This window comes from Stegostoma tigrinum, chromosome 32 (assembly GCF_030684315.1).
Source record: "Stegostoma tigrinum isolate sSteTig4 chromosome 32, sSteTig4.hap1, whole genome shotgun sequence".
In the NCBI taxonomy this organism is placed as follows: Eukaryota; Metazoa; Chordata; class Chondrichthyes; order Orectolobiformes; family Stegostomatidae; genus Stegostoma; species Stegostoma tigrinum.
This window is the reverse complement of record NC_081385.1, coordinates 1795137-1813438: the sequence shown is the minus strand read 5'-3', so window position 1 is coordinate 1813438 and position 18302 is coordinate 1795137. Positions and strand designations below refer to the sequence as shown.

Sequence of the window (18302 nt, the reverse complement as noted above, 5' to 3'; positions counted from 1 at the left end):
TGTATAAGTAACAAAAACAAAGTTGCCGGAAAAGCTCTGCAGGTCTGGCAGAATGGTTCTGAGGAAGGGTCACCAGACCCAAAATGTTAACTTTGTTTTCTCTTTCACAGATGCTGCCAGAACTGTGGAGCTTTTCCAGAAACTTTGTTTTTCTTTCTGATTTACAGCATCCACAGTTCTTTTGGTATTTATCTTTTAGAAGTACATCATCTCCTTGCTGTTGCATTCTCTCCCCTATTAATGAAGCCTAGAATACTGACTGAATTTTTAAAGAGCTCCTTCCATCTGTCCTGTCACCTTTAATGACATTTGTACATAAATGCCTAGGTCTCTCTGCTTCTATATGCCTTTTAGAGTAGTACCGTTATTTTAGACTGTGTCTCCATGTTCTTTGTACCAAAGTATATCATGTCACTTTTCTAGATATTAAATTTCATCTGCCATCTGTCTGACAACTTCACCAGACTGTTAATGTCCGTTTGGTGTTCTATACAATACTCCTCACATTCTTCCAAGCTTGTGCCATCTGCAAGCATTGTAATTCTCCCTTGCAGACTGTGACCAAGATCTGCACCTGCTTTGCAACCTGTTTTGAACAGAAGCATAATGTTTGTAATTCTGTAGTCGCCTGCACTACCCCTTAATCCAGGGAAGGTTAAATATCGTTGCTTGTGTCTGTGATTTCCACACTCACTTCTCTCAACATTACTGGATGCATCTCATCCACTTCCAGTAGATGATGAATTTTTTGTACCAGCTGTTTATCCAATACTTTTTCCTCATCATTTTTAAACTCTTGTAGTGACTGAACCTGCTTCTGTGTCACTATGGCCTGGGTAGCATCTATGTCTCGGGTGAGGAAAGATGTACAGTATTCATTTAATTCCTCAGCCATGCCTCTTGCTGCTTTGTGCTAATCTCCTTTTCTGGTCCGTAATCAGCCCAAGTCTTCCTTTCTCTCATTCTTTTACCATTGATGGGCTTATAGAAGTCTGTGGGGTTTCACCTTTTATCAACTGCCAGGCTGTTTTCATGACCCCTCTTTGCTTCTCTAATTTGCTTTTCCAACTTCTGAGCCTTTGTATTTAGCTTGATTCTTAATTGAATTTGCTCAATCAAATTCAAACCTATCAAAGGCACACTTCTTTTACATTGACATGATTTCCAACTCTTATCATTTTTAGAGCTTTGGATTTTATTTAAGACACTATACTTTGACCGTGCTTGAGCCATCTCCTGTTTGAAAGTATTCCACTGTTTATTGTTTATGCTGCCAGGCTTTAGCTTCGGTCTATTTGGCTCAGTGCATTTCATGCTCCATTTGACGTTCACTGTCTGCCAGATAGTTATCCTCACTAGTGTTAAGTTTCCTGACTGTTATTGGAACTGCACTCATCCAGGTTAGGTGTGAAGTATTCTATCACACTGCTGATGATGAACTGGCCTTGGGGGAGGCGGACAGTAATTTCCTTGCTGCAGGATTCCCAGTCTCTGACTAGTTCTTTTAGCCACAGTAATTTATGTGACTGATCCAATTGTTTCCAGCCAATGGAAGACCCCAGGATGTTGATAGTGGAGGATTGTTGGATCGGAAATATTCCTCGCTGTACGTTATGCTACAGAAGTACCAGACTGACGTATGAGGACAGTTTGAATCAGATAGGATTATTTGTGCTGGAGTTCAGAAAAATAACTAGGGGATCTCATAGAACCACAAAACCTCTGAGGTTTAAATAAAGTAGATGCAAAAACGATGTTCTTGATGGTGGGGGAGTCCAGGACCAGGGTTCAAAGTCTGAGGGTACTGGATACCTACTAAGGATTGAGATGAAGAAAAATGTCTTCACTCAGCAAGTGGTGAGCCTGTGGAATCCACTACTGTAGAAATCAATCAAGGCTGAAACATCGTATGATTTTGAGAAGGAATGGGATATAACACTTGGGGTTTAACAGATCAAAGGATGTTTCAGAAAAGTGGGAATAGGCTGTGGAGTTGAATAATCAACCATGATCAAAATGAATTACAGAGCAGGCTTGTGGTCATTCAGCCCTTCCACAACTGATTTTCTGTTTTATTTTGCCAATTGTTTGCTCATTTTGCAAATTATTAATGCCGCCCTCAGTATTTTGTTGCAGCCTTCCCCAGTATTGATTATCCCTCCAAGCTGGTGTCATCTGAAGATTCAAAGATTGGAATCTATAATACAATATCCAACTCTTGATGCAAATTGTTAACAGCAGTGTTGTTAGATACTTGTGGAATATCAATCCCACGTTCAGCTTTTGTGAATAATTACCTATTACTTCAGTTTTCTGTCTTGAAACAAGCTAATAAGGCATTCTTCCACTTGTACAATGTTTCTTCGTTCTCTGATATTATTCATTAGCCTATTGTGTGGTACCTTGTCGAAGATCCTTTGAAAATTCAGATAAATTGCATGATGCCATTGTCTACTCTCTGTTACCATTTCTTAAAATTTATTAAGGATGGTCCAGCAAGCTTATTCCTTTTGAATTCCAGGCTGACTATTATTACATTTCTTCTGTTTCTAGATATTTTCTGTTCAATTCAATTTCACTTTGTTTGAACAGAACTTCATTTTGGGTACATGTTTGTCTATCCAAAAATTACATCTTTACAGATGACTACATTTAATTAAAAATATAATTAGTATTGTTTCATTAGCATTAACATAATCAGTCTTTAAGTCCTAGAATGAGTGAAAATTCTCATTCTTTCATCACATTCCTTGTAGAGAATTTCTTCTAAAAACGCATGCAAATCAGCTCAAGACCCATTTTGTCTTGCATCTAATGGATTGTGGCCTTTTCCCTGAACACATCCATCAGTAATTCTTATTGTTCATGATGTTTACATTTGCCACAATTCTTTGGAAGCAGATTTTGTCCAGTAACACCTTTTTTCACCTACATCAACAATCTCTGTATCTTTACAAAGTCTAATACGCAAAGGGCACAGTATCTAGAGCGATATCAAAATAGAATGGAACTCAACTTCAGTCGTATAAGAATTTTATAATTTTGAGATATAGCAAAAGGATTTTAATCTTGACCCAACTCCCTTCTGTCCCATGCAATTCAATTTACCATCTATTTTAAATTGTAACTACTTGTAGTTAGTAACTGTTTCAGCATCCACATCATAGGAACTACATTATCCACTGAAATCACTGATGTCATCAGAAGCATCTCCACTTCTCACTGAGGTTTTCCTGAACATAGTGTCCTGGGCCGAACCTCTTTCAGCTACTTCATTCATGACCATCCCTCCATCATAGATGGGGTCACTTCAATAATGTTCAGCCTTGTTAATGACTCTTCAGCTGTTGAAGCAGTCTCTGTCCACATGTAACAAGACATAAACAATGTTCAAACATGGTGACAAGAGGCAAGTAATACTTGTGTCACACAAGTCCGAGGAAAAGAACATCTCCAACAAGAGCAATGCTCCCATGAGGTAAGAGTCATTGCTGGAACTCCTTGGTGCTACACTCTGTCTGCCCTTGAGATCAGGACAGCATTTATCATTCTCAGCTCCCCTCTGGAGTTCAGCTTTTCTGTTTATGTTTGGCCCAAGGCTGTGGTGAAGTCTGGAGCTAAATGGATCTGTTGGAATCCAAAATGAGCTTCAGCAAGCAGATTATTGCTGCGTGAGTGCCACTTAGAACTGTTACTGGTCCCTTTGGCATGGTATTTATTGCTTCTATTTATTATTACCCTGCCAATTATGTTGTATAATTAAATCTGTGTGGGTCATTCCTATATTCAAAGTTTTTGTTTACTGTTAACATTCCCTTTACTTGAAGCTGTGATGTTGTTTTGCTTTGACTTTCTTTACTAATATAGATGTGTTTGGTTTTCAGTTCCAGGTCATGGTACTAAATTTATTATTTGCCCCATGGTTGATCATTTGTCAGTTTTTATTTTAACCCTTCGAATCATAGAGTCAAAGAGATCTACAGCACATCAAGAGACCCTTTGGCCCATCATGTCCACAGTGGTCCAAAACAACCACCTATTCTAATCCTACTTTCCAACACTTTGCCTGTAGCTTTGTAGGCATTGGCATTGTGAGTCACATCGAAATACTTATTTAATGTTATGAGGGTTTTTCAATTTTCTCTCCTCTCCTGAAGGCATTGCCTAGATGCTTTCTGCAATCCAAAAAAAAGTTCCTCGTGTGTGACCTTGATGGTGAGAGTCAGCCAGCCAAATGTTTGTGGGATAATTCCGTTTGATCCTGATGATATCATGTGTGTGTGAATGGAGATGTATTTTTCTGCAGAATAAGATAGATTTTAGGGAAAAGAGGCTTGGCTAATTCTCTACTGCCCTACCAATTTTTTTTGTATAGAGGAGCAGCAACAATATTGTGTAAGTGTGGAACGAGACTACTGATACTATACAAAAATATTGTGAGCTGGAAACCTTGAACAATGTTTCTTGTATGCATCATTCACTATATTAGTTTGTAATTTGTTTCCTAAAAAGATTGAGAGGCCACCATCTCCAATCACCCCAGCTCCCAATTCAGCGCTTCCACCAGTTCCTCCGCGGTTAGACTTGCTGCAGCATCGATCACCCACAGTTTCTAGTGCACCTAGTCCTTGTGTTTCACCCAAGGTAAGGGACTATTTTATTCACATGATACTTTGTATATTTATAGCTAACATTTCTGAGACCCAAAAACTTATTGAGACAGTGTACGGACTGGAATTAATATTACAATTCTGGGTATAATGAGTTCTTGATTTGGCCTAGAAGATAAAAATGTACAATGATTCAGACAAAATGTGTAGATTTAGTCGAAGTAGTCCAGTGCAATTTTAACCTTTCCTTGAATCATCCTACATTGAATGTTCCGTGTAATGCAATAAAAGGTTACAGCAAAATTTTTGGGAGGTTGGAGAGAAAGTTATTTACCCCTTTCTCAAACTTTCTTCCCAAGGAAAGCAATACCTACTGTCATAGTTTTCCAAAGCGAATATTCCCTCACAAGCAAAGCATTTCTACCCTTCCTGTCTATAACTGCAACATAGTCATCAATAAATCTGGTATGGAATGTGGGAGGAATGAAATGAGTCTGGGTTTTGACACCCTGGAAGAGGAAGAATTTGTGAAAGAAAACATGTGGAACCTGGGAATAGTAAAAGATAGCTGCAGAGCAACTCAGAGGGTGGCACGGTTGCTTAGTGGTTAGCACTGTTGGCTCACAGTGCCAGGATTCAGTTGAAGCCTTAGGTGATTCTGTGTGGAGTTTTCACATTTTCCCCATGTCTGCATGGATTTCCTCCAGAGATAATGGGAACTGCAGATGCTGGAGAATCCAAGATAATAAAATGTGAGGCTGGATGAACACAGGCCAAGCAGCATCTCAGGAGCACAAAAGCTGACGTTTCAGGCCTAGACCCTTCATCAGAGAGGGGGATGGGGTGAGGGTTCTGGAATAAATAGGGAGAGAGGGGGAGGAGGACCGAAGATGGAGAGACAAGAAGATAGGTGGAGAGGTAGGGAGGGGATAGGTCAGTCCAGGGAAGACGGACTGGTCAAGGAGGTGGGATGAGCTTAGTAGGTAGGAGATGGGGGTGCGGCTTGGGGTGGGAGGAAGGGATGGGTGAGAGGAAGAACAGGTTAGGGAGGCAGAGACAGGTTGGACTGGTTTTGGGATGCAGTGGGTGGAGGGGAAGAGCTGGGCTGGTTGAGTGGTGCAGTGGGGGGAGGGGACGAACTGGGCTGGTTTAGGGATGCGGTGGGGGAAGGGGAGATTTTGAAGCTGGTGAAGTCCACATTGATACCATTAGGCTGCAGGGCTCCCAAGCGGAATATGAGTTGCTGTTCCTGCAACCTTCGGGTGGCATCGTTGTGGCACTGCAGGAGGCCCATGATGGACATGTCATCTAAAGAATGGGAGGGGGATTGGAAATGGTTTGCGACTGGGAGGTGCAGTTGTTTATTGCGAACCGAGCGGAAGTGTTCTGCAAAGCGGTCCCCAAGCCTCCACTTGGTTTTCCCAATGTAGAGGAAGTCACACCGGGTACAGTGGATGCAGTATACCACATTGGCAGATGTGCAGGTGAACCTCTGCTTAATGTGGAATGTCATCTTGGGGCCTGGGATGGGGGTGAGGGAGGAGGTGTGGGGGCAAGTGTAGCATTTCCTGCGGTTGCAGGGGAAGGTGTCGGGTGTGGTGGGGTTGGAGGGCAGTGTGGAGCGAACAAGGGAGTCACGGAGAGAGTGGTCTCTCCAGAAAGCAGACAGGGGTGGGGATGGAAAAATGTCTTGGGTGGTGGGGTCGGATTGTAAATGGCGGAAGTGTCGGAGGATGATGCGTTGTATCTGGAGGTTGGTGGGGTGGTGTGTGAGAACGAGGGGGGATCCTCTTTGGGCAGTTGTGGCGGGGGCGGGGTGTGAGGGATGTGTTGCGGGAAATGTGGGAGACGCGGTCAGGGCGTTCTCGATCACTGTGGGGGGAATGTTGCGGTCCTGAAGAACTTGGACATCTGGGATGTGCGGGAGTGGAATGTCTTATCGTGGGAGCAGATGCAGCGGAGGCGGAGGAATTGGGAATAGGGGATGGAATTTTTGCAGGAGGGTGGGTGGGAGGAGGTGTATTCTAGGTAGCTGTGGGAGTCGGTGGGCTTGAAATGGACATCAGTTACAAGCTGGTTGCCTGAGATGGAGACTGAGAGGTCCAGGAAGGTGAGGGATGTGCTGGAGATGGCCCAGGTGAACTGAAGGTTGGGGTGGATGGTGTTGGTGAAATGGATGAACTGTTCGAGCTCCCCTGGGGAGCAAGATGCGGCGCCGATACAGTCATCAATGTAGTGGAGGAAGAGGTGGGGTTTGGGGCCTGTGTAGGTGCGGAAGAGGGACTGTTCCACGTAACCTACAAAGAGGCAGGCATAGCTGGGTCCCATGCAGGTGCCCATGGCCACCCCCTTAGTCTGTAGGAAGTGGGAGGAGTCGAAAGAGAAGTTGTTGAGGGTGAGGACGAGTTCGGCGAGGGGGACTGGTCGGGCCTGCGGGACAGGAAGAAGCGGAGGGCCTTGAGGCCATCTGCATGCGGAATGCAGGTGTATAGGGACTGGACGTCCATGTTGAAAATGAGGTGTTGGGGGCCAGGGAATTGGAAGTCCTGGAGGAGGTGGAGGGCGTGGGTGGTGTCACGGATGTAGGTAGGGAGTTCCTGGACCAAAGGGTAGAAAATGGAGTCTAGATAGGTGGAGATGAGTTCGATGGGGCAGGAGCCGGCTGAGACGATGGGTCGACCAGGGCAGGCAGGTTTGTGGATTTTGGGAAGGCGATAGAAACGGGCCCTGCGGGGTTGGGGAACAATGAGGTTGGAGGCTGTGGGTGGGAAGTCCCCTGAGGTGATGAGGTCATGAATGGTGTTGGAGATGATGTCCATTTCAAGCCCACCGACTCCCACAGCTACCTAGAATACACCTCCTCCCACCCACCCTCCTGCAAAAATTCCATCCCCTATTCCCAATTCCTCCGCCTCCGCTGCATCTGCTCCCACGATAAGACATTCCACTCCCACACATCCCAGCTGTCCAAGTTCTTCAAGGACCGCAACATCCCCCCCACAGTGATCGAGAACGCCCTTGACCGCATTTCCCGCAACACATCCCTCCCACCCCGCCCCCGCCACAACCGCCCAAAGAGGATCCCCCTCGTTCTCACACATCACCCCACCATCCTCTGGATACAATGCATCATCCTCCGACACTTCTGCCATCTACAATCCGACCCCACCACCCAAGACATTTTTCCATCCCCACCCCTGTCTGCTTTCCGGAGAGACCACTCTCTCCGTGACTCCCTTGTTCGCTCCACACTGCCCTCCAACCCCACCACACCCAGCACCTTCCCCTGCAACCGCAGGAAATGCTACACTTGCCCCCACACCACCTCCCTCACCCCTATCCCAGGCCTCAAGATGACATTCCACATTGGCAGATGTGCAGGTGAACCTCTGCTTAATGTGGTATACTGCATCCACTGTACCCGGTGTGACTTCCTCTACATTGGGGAAACCAAGCGGAGGCTTGGAGACCACTTTGCAGAACACCTCCGCTCGGTTCGCAATAAACAACTGCACCTCCCAGTCGCAAACCATTTCCACACCCCTCCCATTCTTTAGATGACATATCCATCATGGGCCTCCTGCTGTGCCACAATGATGCCACCTGAAGGTTGCAGGAACAGCAACTCATATTCCGCTTGGGAACCCTGCAGCCTAATGGTATCAATGTGGACTTCACCAGCTTCAAAATCACCCTTTCCCCCACCGCATTCCAAAACCAGCCCAGTTCGTCCCCTCCCCGCACTGCACCACACAACCAGCCCAGCTCTTCCCCTCCACCCACCGCATCCCAAAACCAGTCCAACCTGTCTCTGCTTCCCTAACCTGTTCTTCCTCTCACCCATCCCTTCCTCCCACCCCCATCTACCTACTAACCTCATCCCACCTCCTTGACCAGTCCGTCTTCCCTGGACTGACCTATCCCCTCCCCACCTATACTCTCTCCACCTATCTTCTTTTCTCTCCATCTTCGGTCCGCCTCCCCCTCTCTCCCTATTTATTCCAGAACCCTCACCCCTTCCCCCTCTCTGATGAAGGGTCTAGGCCCGAAACGTCAGCTTTTGTGCTCCTGAGATGCTGCTTGGCCTGCTGTGTTCATCCAGCCTCACATTTTATTATCTTGGATTTCCTCCAGGTGCTTCGGTTTCTTCCCACAGTCCAAAGATGTGCAGGTTAGCTGGATTGGTCTTGGCAAATTGCCCATGATGCCCAGGGATGTGTAGATTAGGTGGGTTAGCAATTGGGAATGCATGGGTACAGGGATAGAGTACAGGTTGGATCAGGCTGTGATGCTCTTTGGAGGGTTGGTGTGAATTTGACGGGCCTGTTTTCACACCGTAGGGATTCTATGATTGGATCAAAGTATAAATGGAGAAGGAGGAAATTTTAAGGAAAGTGTGTTGGCATGATAAGAAAAAAGGCTGGGCTTCTTGGGGTAGCTTTTATAGTGAAGGGATTATTTAATTTAAGATAAAGTGAAATCAAGAAAGTTGGTAGCAAAATGGACCCATGGAAGCTAAGAGGTGGTGACTGTTCAGTGAGATATGACCAAGCTGTCTTGGAAGAATTGAATAAAGTGAGATTTGTATTGCTGTGCCGAAGGCATGGTATAGTACTTCTGAAAAATTTATGTGCTGTGATCACAAGAGGCTTGTGCTGTGTAGGAAGTGAGAAACCCACATCTAAATTGCAGCATATTGTGTTGGTGAGTCTGCAAGATAATTAGAGGTGTTACTCCATTAAGTGAAGTAATGGTGTCAAGTGGCAGGGTCATTGGCACCTGTTACAGAAAAATGTTTACTTCTGAAAAGTAAGTCTGGCAATCGTTTTTGTTTGTGGTTATAAGAATTATAACATACCAATTTTAAATCACTGTTTGGCAAATGTGTTATGTGCCCTCTGATAAATAATGCTTAAGTCAGTGATATATAAGCGGAGCAGGGGTACATACTAGAAGGAATTGGATGCTAATTATGTGGTCTACCTACGAGTTGCGACTCCTACACATAAATGATTCTGAAATGACTTGGACAGTTTGGGTAACTGAAATCCGAAATCCTAAAAGAGCCTTGCTGTTCTGTCACTATTATAATTTGTCACTCTTGCTAATTTCATCTCTTTTTAATTGTTTCTAGTGTGTGTGTTCAGCATTTATGTATTCAGTAATGGTGAACTATCCCACGTGTGATTATCGATAATTTTGTTTTATGGATTTTTCTTTATCTTTTTCAGTGTGATAGTTGTAATTATCAAGTATAGACATACTAAGATAACTGAGAACAGAATTGTGAACATAATCAGGCATTTTGAATACTTTAAAACAAAACCACAAAGTGCTGGAGAAACTCGGCAGGTCTGGCAGCATTTGTGGAGAGTTAATTAATGTTTTGGGTATGATATGAAACACATTCAGAAGTGAAAGGGGCTGGAAATGATGCATTTTATGCAACTGACAGGGAAACATGGAATGAGTGTGTCAGGACAAAAGACAAGCAGAGTGCTGATGGTAGTAAAGGGCATTTTGACATGTAAAATAGAAGTAATTGATGAGTGTGAAAAGGAGAAATTAGGCCTGTACTTCTGAGAGAAGTGTATTGGAGTTGGGGTTGTTGTACTTGATGTTGAGTCCTGAAGGCCATAAAGAGCTTCATCAGAAAATGAGGTGGCATTTCTCCAGCTTGCGTTGAGCTTCATTGGAGCACTACAACAAAGTCAGAATGTAATACGTTAACCTTAAGAGAATCATGAACTAGGACTGCAAGTCCCTTTGAGTTTCAGATTTCTGAAGCCTTTCTGCATTTAGAATACAGTCAATGCCTCTATTCTTCCTCCCAAAGTGAATAACCTCACACTTGCCCATAGTATATTCTATCTGCTACTTCTTTGCCTGCTCTCCTAGCCTAAGACCTTCTGCAGCCTTCTCAACACTACTTGTCCCTATTTTGTCATCTGCAAACTTAGCAGCAATGTGCTCAGCTACTTCATCCAGATTGTTAATGCATAACGTGAATCATTATAGTCCTAAAACAGGCCACTGCGAACTCCACTAGTCTCTGGCTGCCCTCTTGAAAAAGAGTCGTTTATCCCCATTCTTTGCCTTCTGTCAGTCAACCAATCATTACCAAGACTTTGCCCCTAGCCTTGTGTGGCCGCACCTTATTTAGCAGTCTTCTGTGAGGCACCTTGTCACAGACCATCTGGAAATCCAAGTAGATCATGTCCACTGGGTGTCTCTTCTCTAGCTTGCCCTTTACCTCCTCAAATAATTCTGATGTGGAAATGCCAATACTGGACTGGGACTGACAAGGTCACAAGTCATATGACACTAGATTATAGTCCAACATGTTTATCAGAAATCACAAGCTTTTGCAGTGCTAGTCCTTCGTCAAGTGAAGCCACTTCATCTGATGAAGGGGCAGTGCTACGAAAGCTTGCAATTTGAAATAAACCTGTTGGACTATAACTTTGTGTCATATGCCTTCTGATCAAGTAATTCTAACATGGGCTCCATTGACAAAGCCATGCTGACTCAGCTCTATTTTACCATGCGCTTCCAAGCAGTTTGCAATCTCATCCTTAATAATGGACACTCAAATCTTACCAGCAACTGATCTCAGGCTAAATGGCATATAAGTTCCCATCCTCTGCCTCCCTCGCTTCTTAAACAGAGGTGTTACATCAGCTATTTTCCTGTCCCCTCTGACTCCAATGATTCCTGGAAGGTCATCACCAATGTCTCCATAATCTCCTCAACCATCTCCTTCAAATCTCTGGGTTATTCCAGTTGATCGAGGTGATTTATCCATCTTCAGACCTTTAAAGTTCCCCAGCACCTTCTCCTTTGTGATGGCCACTGCAGTCACCTCTGCTCCCTGTCTCTTGAAGTTTTGATATACTCCTGATGTCTTCCGCCATGAAGACTAATGCAAAGTACCTATTCGGTTCCCACACCACTTATTTATACCACTTGTGGAGGCACTGGCTGAGTGGTATATCAAATAATGTTCTGGGGACACAAGTTCAAATCCCACCATTGCAAGTGTTGGAATTTGAATTTAATAAAATATCTGGAATTAAGAATCTAATGATGACGATGAATGCATTTTTGATTGTTGGAAAAACCCATCTAATTCACTAATGTCCTTTAGGGAAGAAAACTGACATCATTACCTGGTCTGGCCTACATGTGACTCCAGACCCAGAACAATGTAGTTGACTCTAAACTGCCCTCTGGGCAATTAGAGATGGGTAATACATGCTGTCTGGTCAGCGATGCCCTCATCCCATGGATGAATAAAGAAAAAGAACGTGTTCCCTATTACTACTCCTCCAGCCTAATTTTTCAACAGTCCAATGTCTGCTGTTATCTCTTTCTTAGCACTTATATCTTTAAAATAAACTCTGACAGTCCTCTTCTATATTATTGGTTAGCTTACCCACATATTTCAGCTTTTCCCACTTACTGCTTTTTTCTGCTACCCTCTGCTGGTTTCTTACGACCTGCCTCTTCACTGTTCAGGCACACCTTCCAGGTAAAGTAGTGGCTTACTTGTACTCCTTTCAATCTAGTCTACTGTATTTGCTGCTCACAATGCAGTTTTCTTTACAATGGGAGTACCAAACAGCAAGTGGGTGGCTATTTTATAGTGCACCTCTACTCTGTTGATAAGAATGAGCCCAACTTTCCTGCATCAGAGATTATGGGAACTGCAGATGCTGGAGAATCCGAGATTAAAAAGTGTGGAGCTGGATGAACACAGCAGGCCAAGCAGCATCAGAGGAGCACAAAAGCTGATGTTTCGGGCCTAAGGGTTTAGGCCCGAAATGTCAGCTTTTGTGCTCCTAAGGTGCTGCTTGGCCTGATGTGTTCATCCAGCTCCACACTTTGTTATCCCAATTTTCCTGCAGTTTGCTATTTCAATAAATTACCTTGTGCCCATGCTAACATTAACCTTATCGTTACGGCAAGGTGCCACATGATACCATATTGGTCTTTGAACTCTCTTATTCTAGTTGACTGACATTATTATTCTTCAACTGAACTTCTAATGCACGTTCATTTGGCAGTTAGGATGCTAAATGCAATGATATCATTCATTTTGAGAGGGCTAGCATACAAGAGAAGGGATGCACTGTTGAGGCTCTGTAAGGCTCCAGTCAGACCGCATTTGAGACATTGTGAGCTGTTTGGGCCCCATATCTAAGGAAAGATGTGCTGGTGTTGGAGGAGACCCAGAGGAAGTTTATAAGAACATTCCTGGGAATGAAGAGCTTGTCATACGATGAGTGGTTGAGGACTCCTACTCTACTTGGAGTTTAGAAGGATTAGGGGCATTTCATTGAAGCTTACAGGATACTAACAGGCCTGAATAGAGTGGACATAGAAGATGTTTTCATTCGGAAGAGAGACCAAGACTTGAGGGCACGTCCTCGGAGAGAAGGGTTGAACCTTTTGAGATGAGGTGAGAAGGAATTTCTTCAGTAAGAGTGCAGTGAATCTGTGGAACTCATTGTCGCAGAGGAATGAAGAGATCATGTCATTAAGTATATTTAAGATAGATATAGTTTCTTGATTAGTAATGGGATCAAGGGTTGCAGGGAGAAGGCAGGAGAATGGGTTTGAGAAACCTGTTAGTCATGGTCGAATGGTGGACCAGAATCTATGGGCCAAATGGTATAAATCTGTTCCTGTGGCCTTAAGGTAAAAGGGCAAGTGTGACATCTTCTGTGATTGCATGGGAACATGTCATAGAGAGTGGGAAAGTGTTAGGGGTGATGGAAAAGTAGACCAGAGCATTATGGAGACAACGGTCTTTCTGAATCAACACTTAACAGCCTTCAGGCTGTCAGTCCTTGTTTTTTTTCTTTTTTAATGGCCTTGCTAACCTGTGATAATTTTCAGTAATTGGAGTGTATTGGTATTCAAGATTGCATTGTTCCTCCCCCTGATACTGGATCAACATTGGAATTTCAGCTTTCCTGACCTTAAGAGCATTGCTGAACCAGTTTTTTAAAACTACATCTTGCAACTTCACAATATTTCACAAACTGCCTTCTTTTTTCCAAATTTCATTTTTAAAAATTAACTTTAGTTCTCAGGCTACCATATTGGTCTTTGAACTCTCTTATTCTAGTTCATGGACATTATCATTATGCACCTGAATTTCTAACAGAACAGCTCACTAGTTGATCCAGACTCTTGACATTATGGTATTCTATGATAGTAAGAGTGGAACAGATTTAATGGACTGAATTGTCTAATTTTTCTCATAGCTTGTAGTCTTGTGAAAGCTTGCAAATTGTCAGTGATAGTTTTGAGCAATTTTAAAATAGATGTTGGAATTGCATGGTGTCATTTCTAGCTTTTTAAATCTTTTCTAGATTTAGGGGATATAATTGAATGACACATTCTAGTAAACATTTTTAGAAGGATTGAAACCTTATGTAGATTTGCTAAAATCTAAAGTTGCAATGTATAATTGGATACTTGCTTACAGTTCAGTTTCGAGGGAACTTGATAAGATGATGTGGTTGCGTTCAGGGTAGGTTCAGCTAGTTGATCATTCTTGGTCATTCAGTGCACGGTCATTCTAGTTTCTGAAAATCTGTATCGAGTATAGCAAACAGCCTGATTTACATTTTACCAATTTAGAGAGGAGCTTCTGAGTGTGCTATTGCATTTCTGGTTTGTCAAGAGTTAAGGTGACCATTTATTTCCAAATTTGCTGTTAACTGAGGACTGGGTTGAATATTAAAACTCATTTGAAAAAGATCCTTGCAGCTGCAACAATTGTTCCATTTCCTCCTGATGGACCCAAAGTTTAAAGAAGCACATTCTAAGCTACTATGGCAACCCGCTGCCCAACTTTTGTGGCTTTTATTTGACAAAGGCCAGTACATATTTTAAAACATCGAAGCCTGGATGGTAAGAATTCAAACGGCTGAAATTTGTGCGTAGCGTTTTCTGAGCCTTTAGTCACTTAAATGAGGCTCGGCTCAAAACACTTTTTTTCTCAATACTGCCAGACCTCCTGAGTTTCTCCACCAATTTCTGTTGTTTCAGATTTTCAGCATCCACAGTTCTTTGTTTCATATGACTCAAGATATTGTCATTTTGTTATCTTCCAGCTCCTGAATGATCAAAAGACACTCTTTCTTTCCTATCCTATTTTTAATGTGTTTTTACACTTCTGTAATACTATATTAGGCAGTTTCGAAGCTTACTTAGAATATAGCAGGAAAAACTAAAATGTATAAATTTGCACTTGCCATCTGTTGTGTCTTCACCTTTGTAATTGTTGCTTTTCAGTCGTCATTGCTGAACCTTTGCATGATGAGAGCTAAACACCTGATTTTGAGGCACCACTTTAGTGTACTTTAAAACAATTATGACATATTTAATGTTGTAAAGATTTAGTATTTTGAATATTATTTTTCTTCAACAGACTTCTTCTGGTGGCCTGCATAAACAAGACAAGCCTTTACCAGTTCCACCAACACATCGAGATCTTCCACCTACCCCACCTGAGCGACACCCATCCGCCAGCATTGATTCTCGAATGCAGAGGCGGCCTTTACCCAGCACGCCAAGTGACCTCCTACCACGAGACAAGCCACCTCTTGTTCCACCAAACCGACCTGGAGAAACCTGGCATATACGATCTCAGGCAGCTAAAACACCAGTCCAGACTATTAATTCTGGGGATAGATGGACAGGTCGAGAGTTATCCAACAGGCACTCATTGCCATTAGCATTGTCATCTCAGATGGATACCAGGACAGAGGTGGTTAGACATAGCAGCTCACTCGGGCTTGATAATACAGTGGTGAGAGCTCCAACACTGTCATTTCATTTAATTTTGTTAGCATTGAATACGTTGCAGTGCAGATCTTTGGTTAACTTCTACAAAAGTTCTTAATTAACCATAGTAACCTGATGTTGGATCCGAGTTTCTGTTTAATGGTGAGGGATGCAGGTTTTTGCTTAGACACTTGATCAGACAAGCAATAGCTAATGCTGTTCTAATTTACATCAGTGATTTAGATTCAGAAACACAAATTTAATCAAATATTATCAAACTCCGTGGTTTTGAAGTGAAATTCAAGAAGGCAGCTTAGAATTTACAAATGAGTTGGACAAAATCTGCAAGTGAGTGGATCATTGGCAGATGATATTTAAAATAATGCACTTCAAAACTGAAAATAAAATGACACAAATGCGTCAAATGTGACAGTGAAATAACTAAATTGAACATCTAGTAAATATCACCATTGAAAAGCTAATTATTGTTAGGGAAGGTATTAAGAGATCCAGGAATTACAACCAAGATAAAGCAGCAGCCACTAAACTAGCATATGAGAATGCAAGTTAGCGAGAGTATGGTCAAACTGTCTAGTACTATTATCATGCTACATTCTGAGCACTACATGCAATCACTGAAACACAAGGAAGACATCTAAGTGATAGATTCTCAGTGTCTAAGGATGAGTTTGGACATTACCACCTCAAAAATGAGCATCAGGGAGCTGCTCTTAGAGACATAAAATAGCCAGCTCTCCTCTTGAGCTTTCCTTGAAGGCTACTTTTCCATTTTCTTGAACTCCCCTTTTAGGTGATGCCATCATGTAGCAACAATACTTTCTGTACTGTTGTTGACATACGTGATATCTGGACTTGCATTAGCAGAATTAAACTAATTCATCAATATCTTCAATGACGTTCAGTTCACCATCAAAACTTTAAGCCACATGCACAAAGAAAGCATTAATTTCCCAGACGACACAATTTTTAAATTCTCTTCTCACTCTCTCACTCTCTCACTCTCACTCTCTGACCCCATCCCCCCATCACCTCTAGCAACCTTCCCTTCCTTGTATCTCTCTTTCAGCTTTATTTCCCCTACGCAGACCTCTCGTACATATTTCTCCCTCCTGACTCCTCTGGTGCCTCCCCTGACGAGCGGAGACACACGCACAACCTTACGCAGCCTGTATCTTGCTCATAACCCTGCAGCAACCCTTTGCCACTCCACGCTCTGTGAAGCTTGCTTCTTCACCAACCTTCCCTTGCAGCTTCTTTCTCTCCACTCAAACACTTCGTAGCTTCTTGCTCCCTCCTCGATTGCCTTTTTGCACACTGCATTCCTCTTACAGCTTCTCTTTATTTTTTATTTTTCCTCTTCTCTTGCACCCCTTTTGCAGCCTCCTCTCTGTTTTTCTCACTCACTTCTCTTCTCCATGCACTGCCTCCCCCTTCCCATACACCAACATTTACACAGGCACACAGCACACTGACACGCATACATATGCATACACGCTTTGAGTGCAACAAACAAAAATGGTTCTAACGTGCGTTCCTTCCAGCATCAGCAAAAGGTTGCTCTTGCAAAACGTGTCCCCAACATGATTAAAGGCAGCTCTGAGCCCCAAACCCCAGCTGCTGGCTGTCTTTACCTGACTCTCAACCCTCACCTGATAAAAGCAACACTTTCAGTGCCAGTTAATAAAGTGTGAAGCTGGATGAACACAGCAGGCCAAGCAGCATCTCAGGAGCACAAAGCTGACGTTTCGGGCCTAGACCTTCCTTCAGAGAGGGGGATGGGATGAGGGTTCTGGAATAAATAGGGAGAGAGGGGGAGGCGGACCGAAGATGGAGAGAAAAGAAGAGATTACAAGAGAGTTGCAGTGGGAGAGAGATTCCCTGATGTTAGTCTGGAGGGAGGAGGGTAACTTCTTCAGGTTAGGCATCCCTCAAAGAGGCTTCGCAGTGAGGTTAAAATTGTATCAGTGATAATGGGAACTGCAGATGCTGGAGAATCCAAGATAATAAGCCTTCACACTTTATTATCTTGGATTCTCCAGCATCTGCAGTTCCTACTTTCAGTGCCAGTGTTGACTTTATTAATTGCTTGTGGCTTCTCCAATCACAGACTGTTTCTTTCTTATGTTCAGTACTGTGTGCATACAAATGTGCATATTAGCTGCAGATTTAGGGGAGACTTAGTCTGTGATTGGAGAAGCAGCATCTTATCATTCCCTTCCATTCTCTTTATGGGCCTAGACCCTTCATCAGAGAGGGGGATGGGGAGAGGGAACTGGAATAAATAGGGAGAGAGGGGGAGGCGGACTGAAGGTGGAGAGAAAAGATAGGTAGAGAGGAGAGTATAGGTGAGGAGGTAGGGAGGGGATAGGTCAGTCCAGGAAAGACGGACAGGTCAAGGAGGCAGGAATAGGTGGCAGGTAGGAAATGGAGGTGTGGCTTGAGGTGGGAGGAAGGGATGGGTGAGAGGAAGAACAGGTTAAGGAAGCGGAGACAGGCTGGGCTGGTTTTGGGATGCAGTGGGGGGAGGGGAAGAACTGGGCTGGTTTTGGGATGCAGTGGGGGAAGGGGAGATTTTGAAGCTTGTGACGTCCACATTGATAACATTGGGCTGCAGGGTTCCCAAATGGAATATGAGTTGCTGTTCTTGCAACCTTCGGGTGGCATCATTGTGGCACTGCAGGAGGCCCATGATGGACATGTCGTCTGAGGAATGGGAGGGGGAGTGGAAATGGTTCGTGACTGGGAAGTGCAGTTGTTTGTTGCGAACCAAGCGGAGGTGTTCTGCAAAGCAGTCCCCAAGTCTCTGCTTGGTTTCCCCAATGTAGAGGAAGCCACACCGGGTGCAATGGATACAATATACCACATTGGCAG

The 18302-nt window shown here is 43.6% G+C and overlaps 1 protein-coding gene across 3 annotated transcripts in view; it reads left to right on the top strand.

Annotated features, from left to right (window-relative positions):
• cbl (Cbl proto-oncogene, E3 ubiquitin protein ligase) overlaps nucleotides 1-18302 on the top strand; it is a 231069-nt gene that overhangs the window by 189419 nt on the left and 23348 nt on the right. For 2 of the 3 annotated variants that reach the window (XM_048562032.2, XM_048562035.2), the window contains 2 exons: nucleotides 4513-4644; nucleotides 15055-15435. In XM_048562032.2, the coding sequence (XP_048417989.1) occupies nucleotides 4513-4644; nucleotides 15055-15435 (513 nt within the window). The remainder of the gene's footprint in view (nucleotides 1-4512; nucleotides 4645-15054; nucleotides 15436-18302) is intronic. The other variant, XM_048562034.2, reaches the window with a different exon arrangement.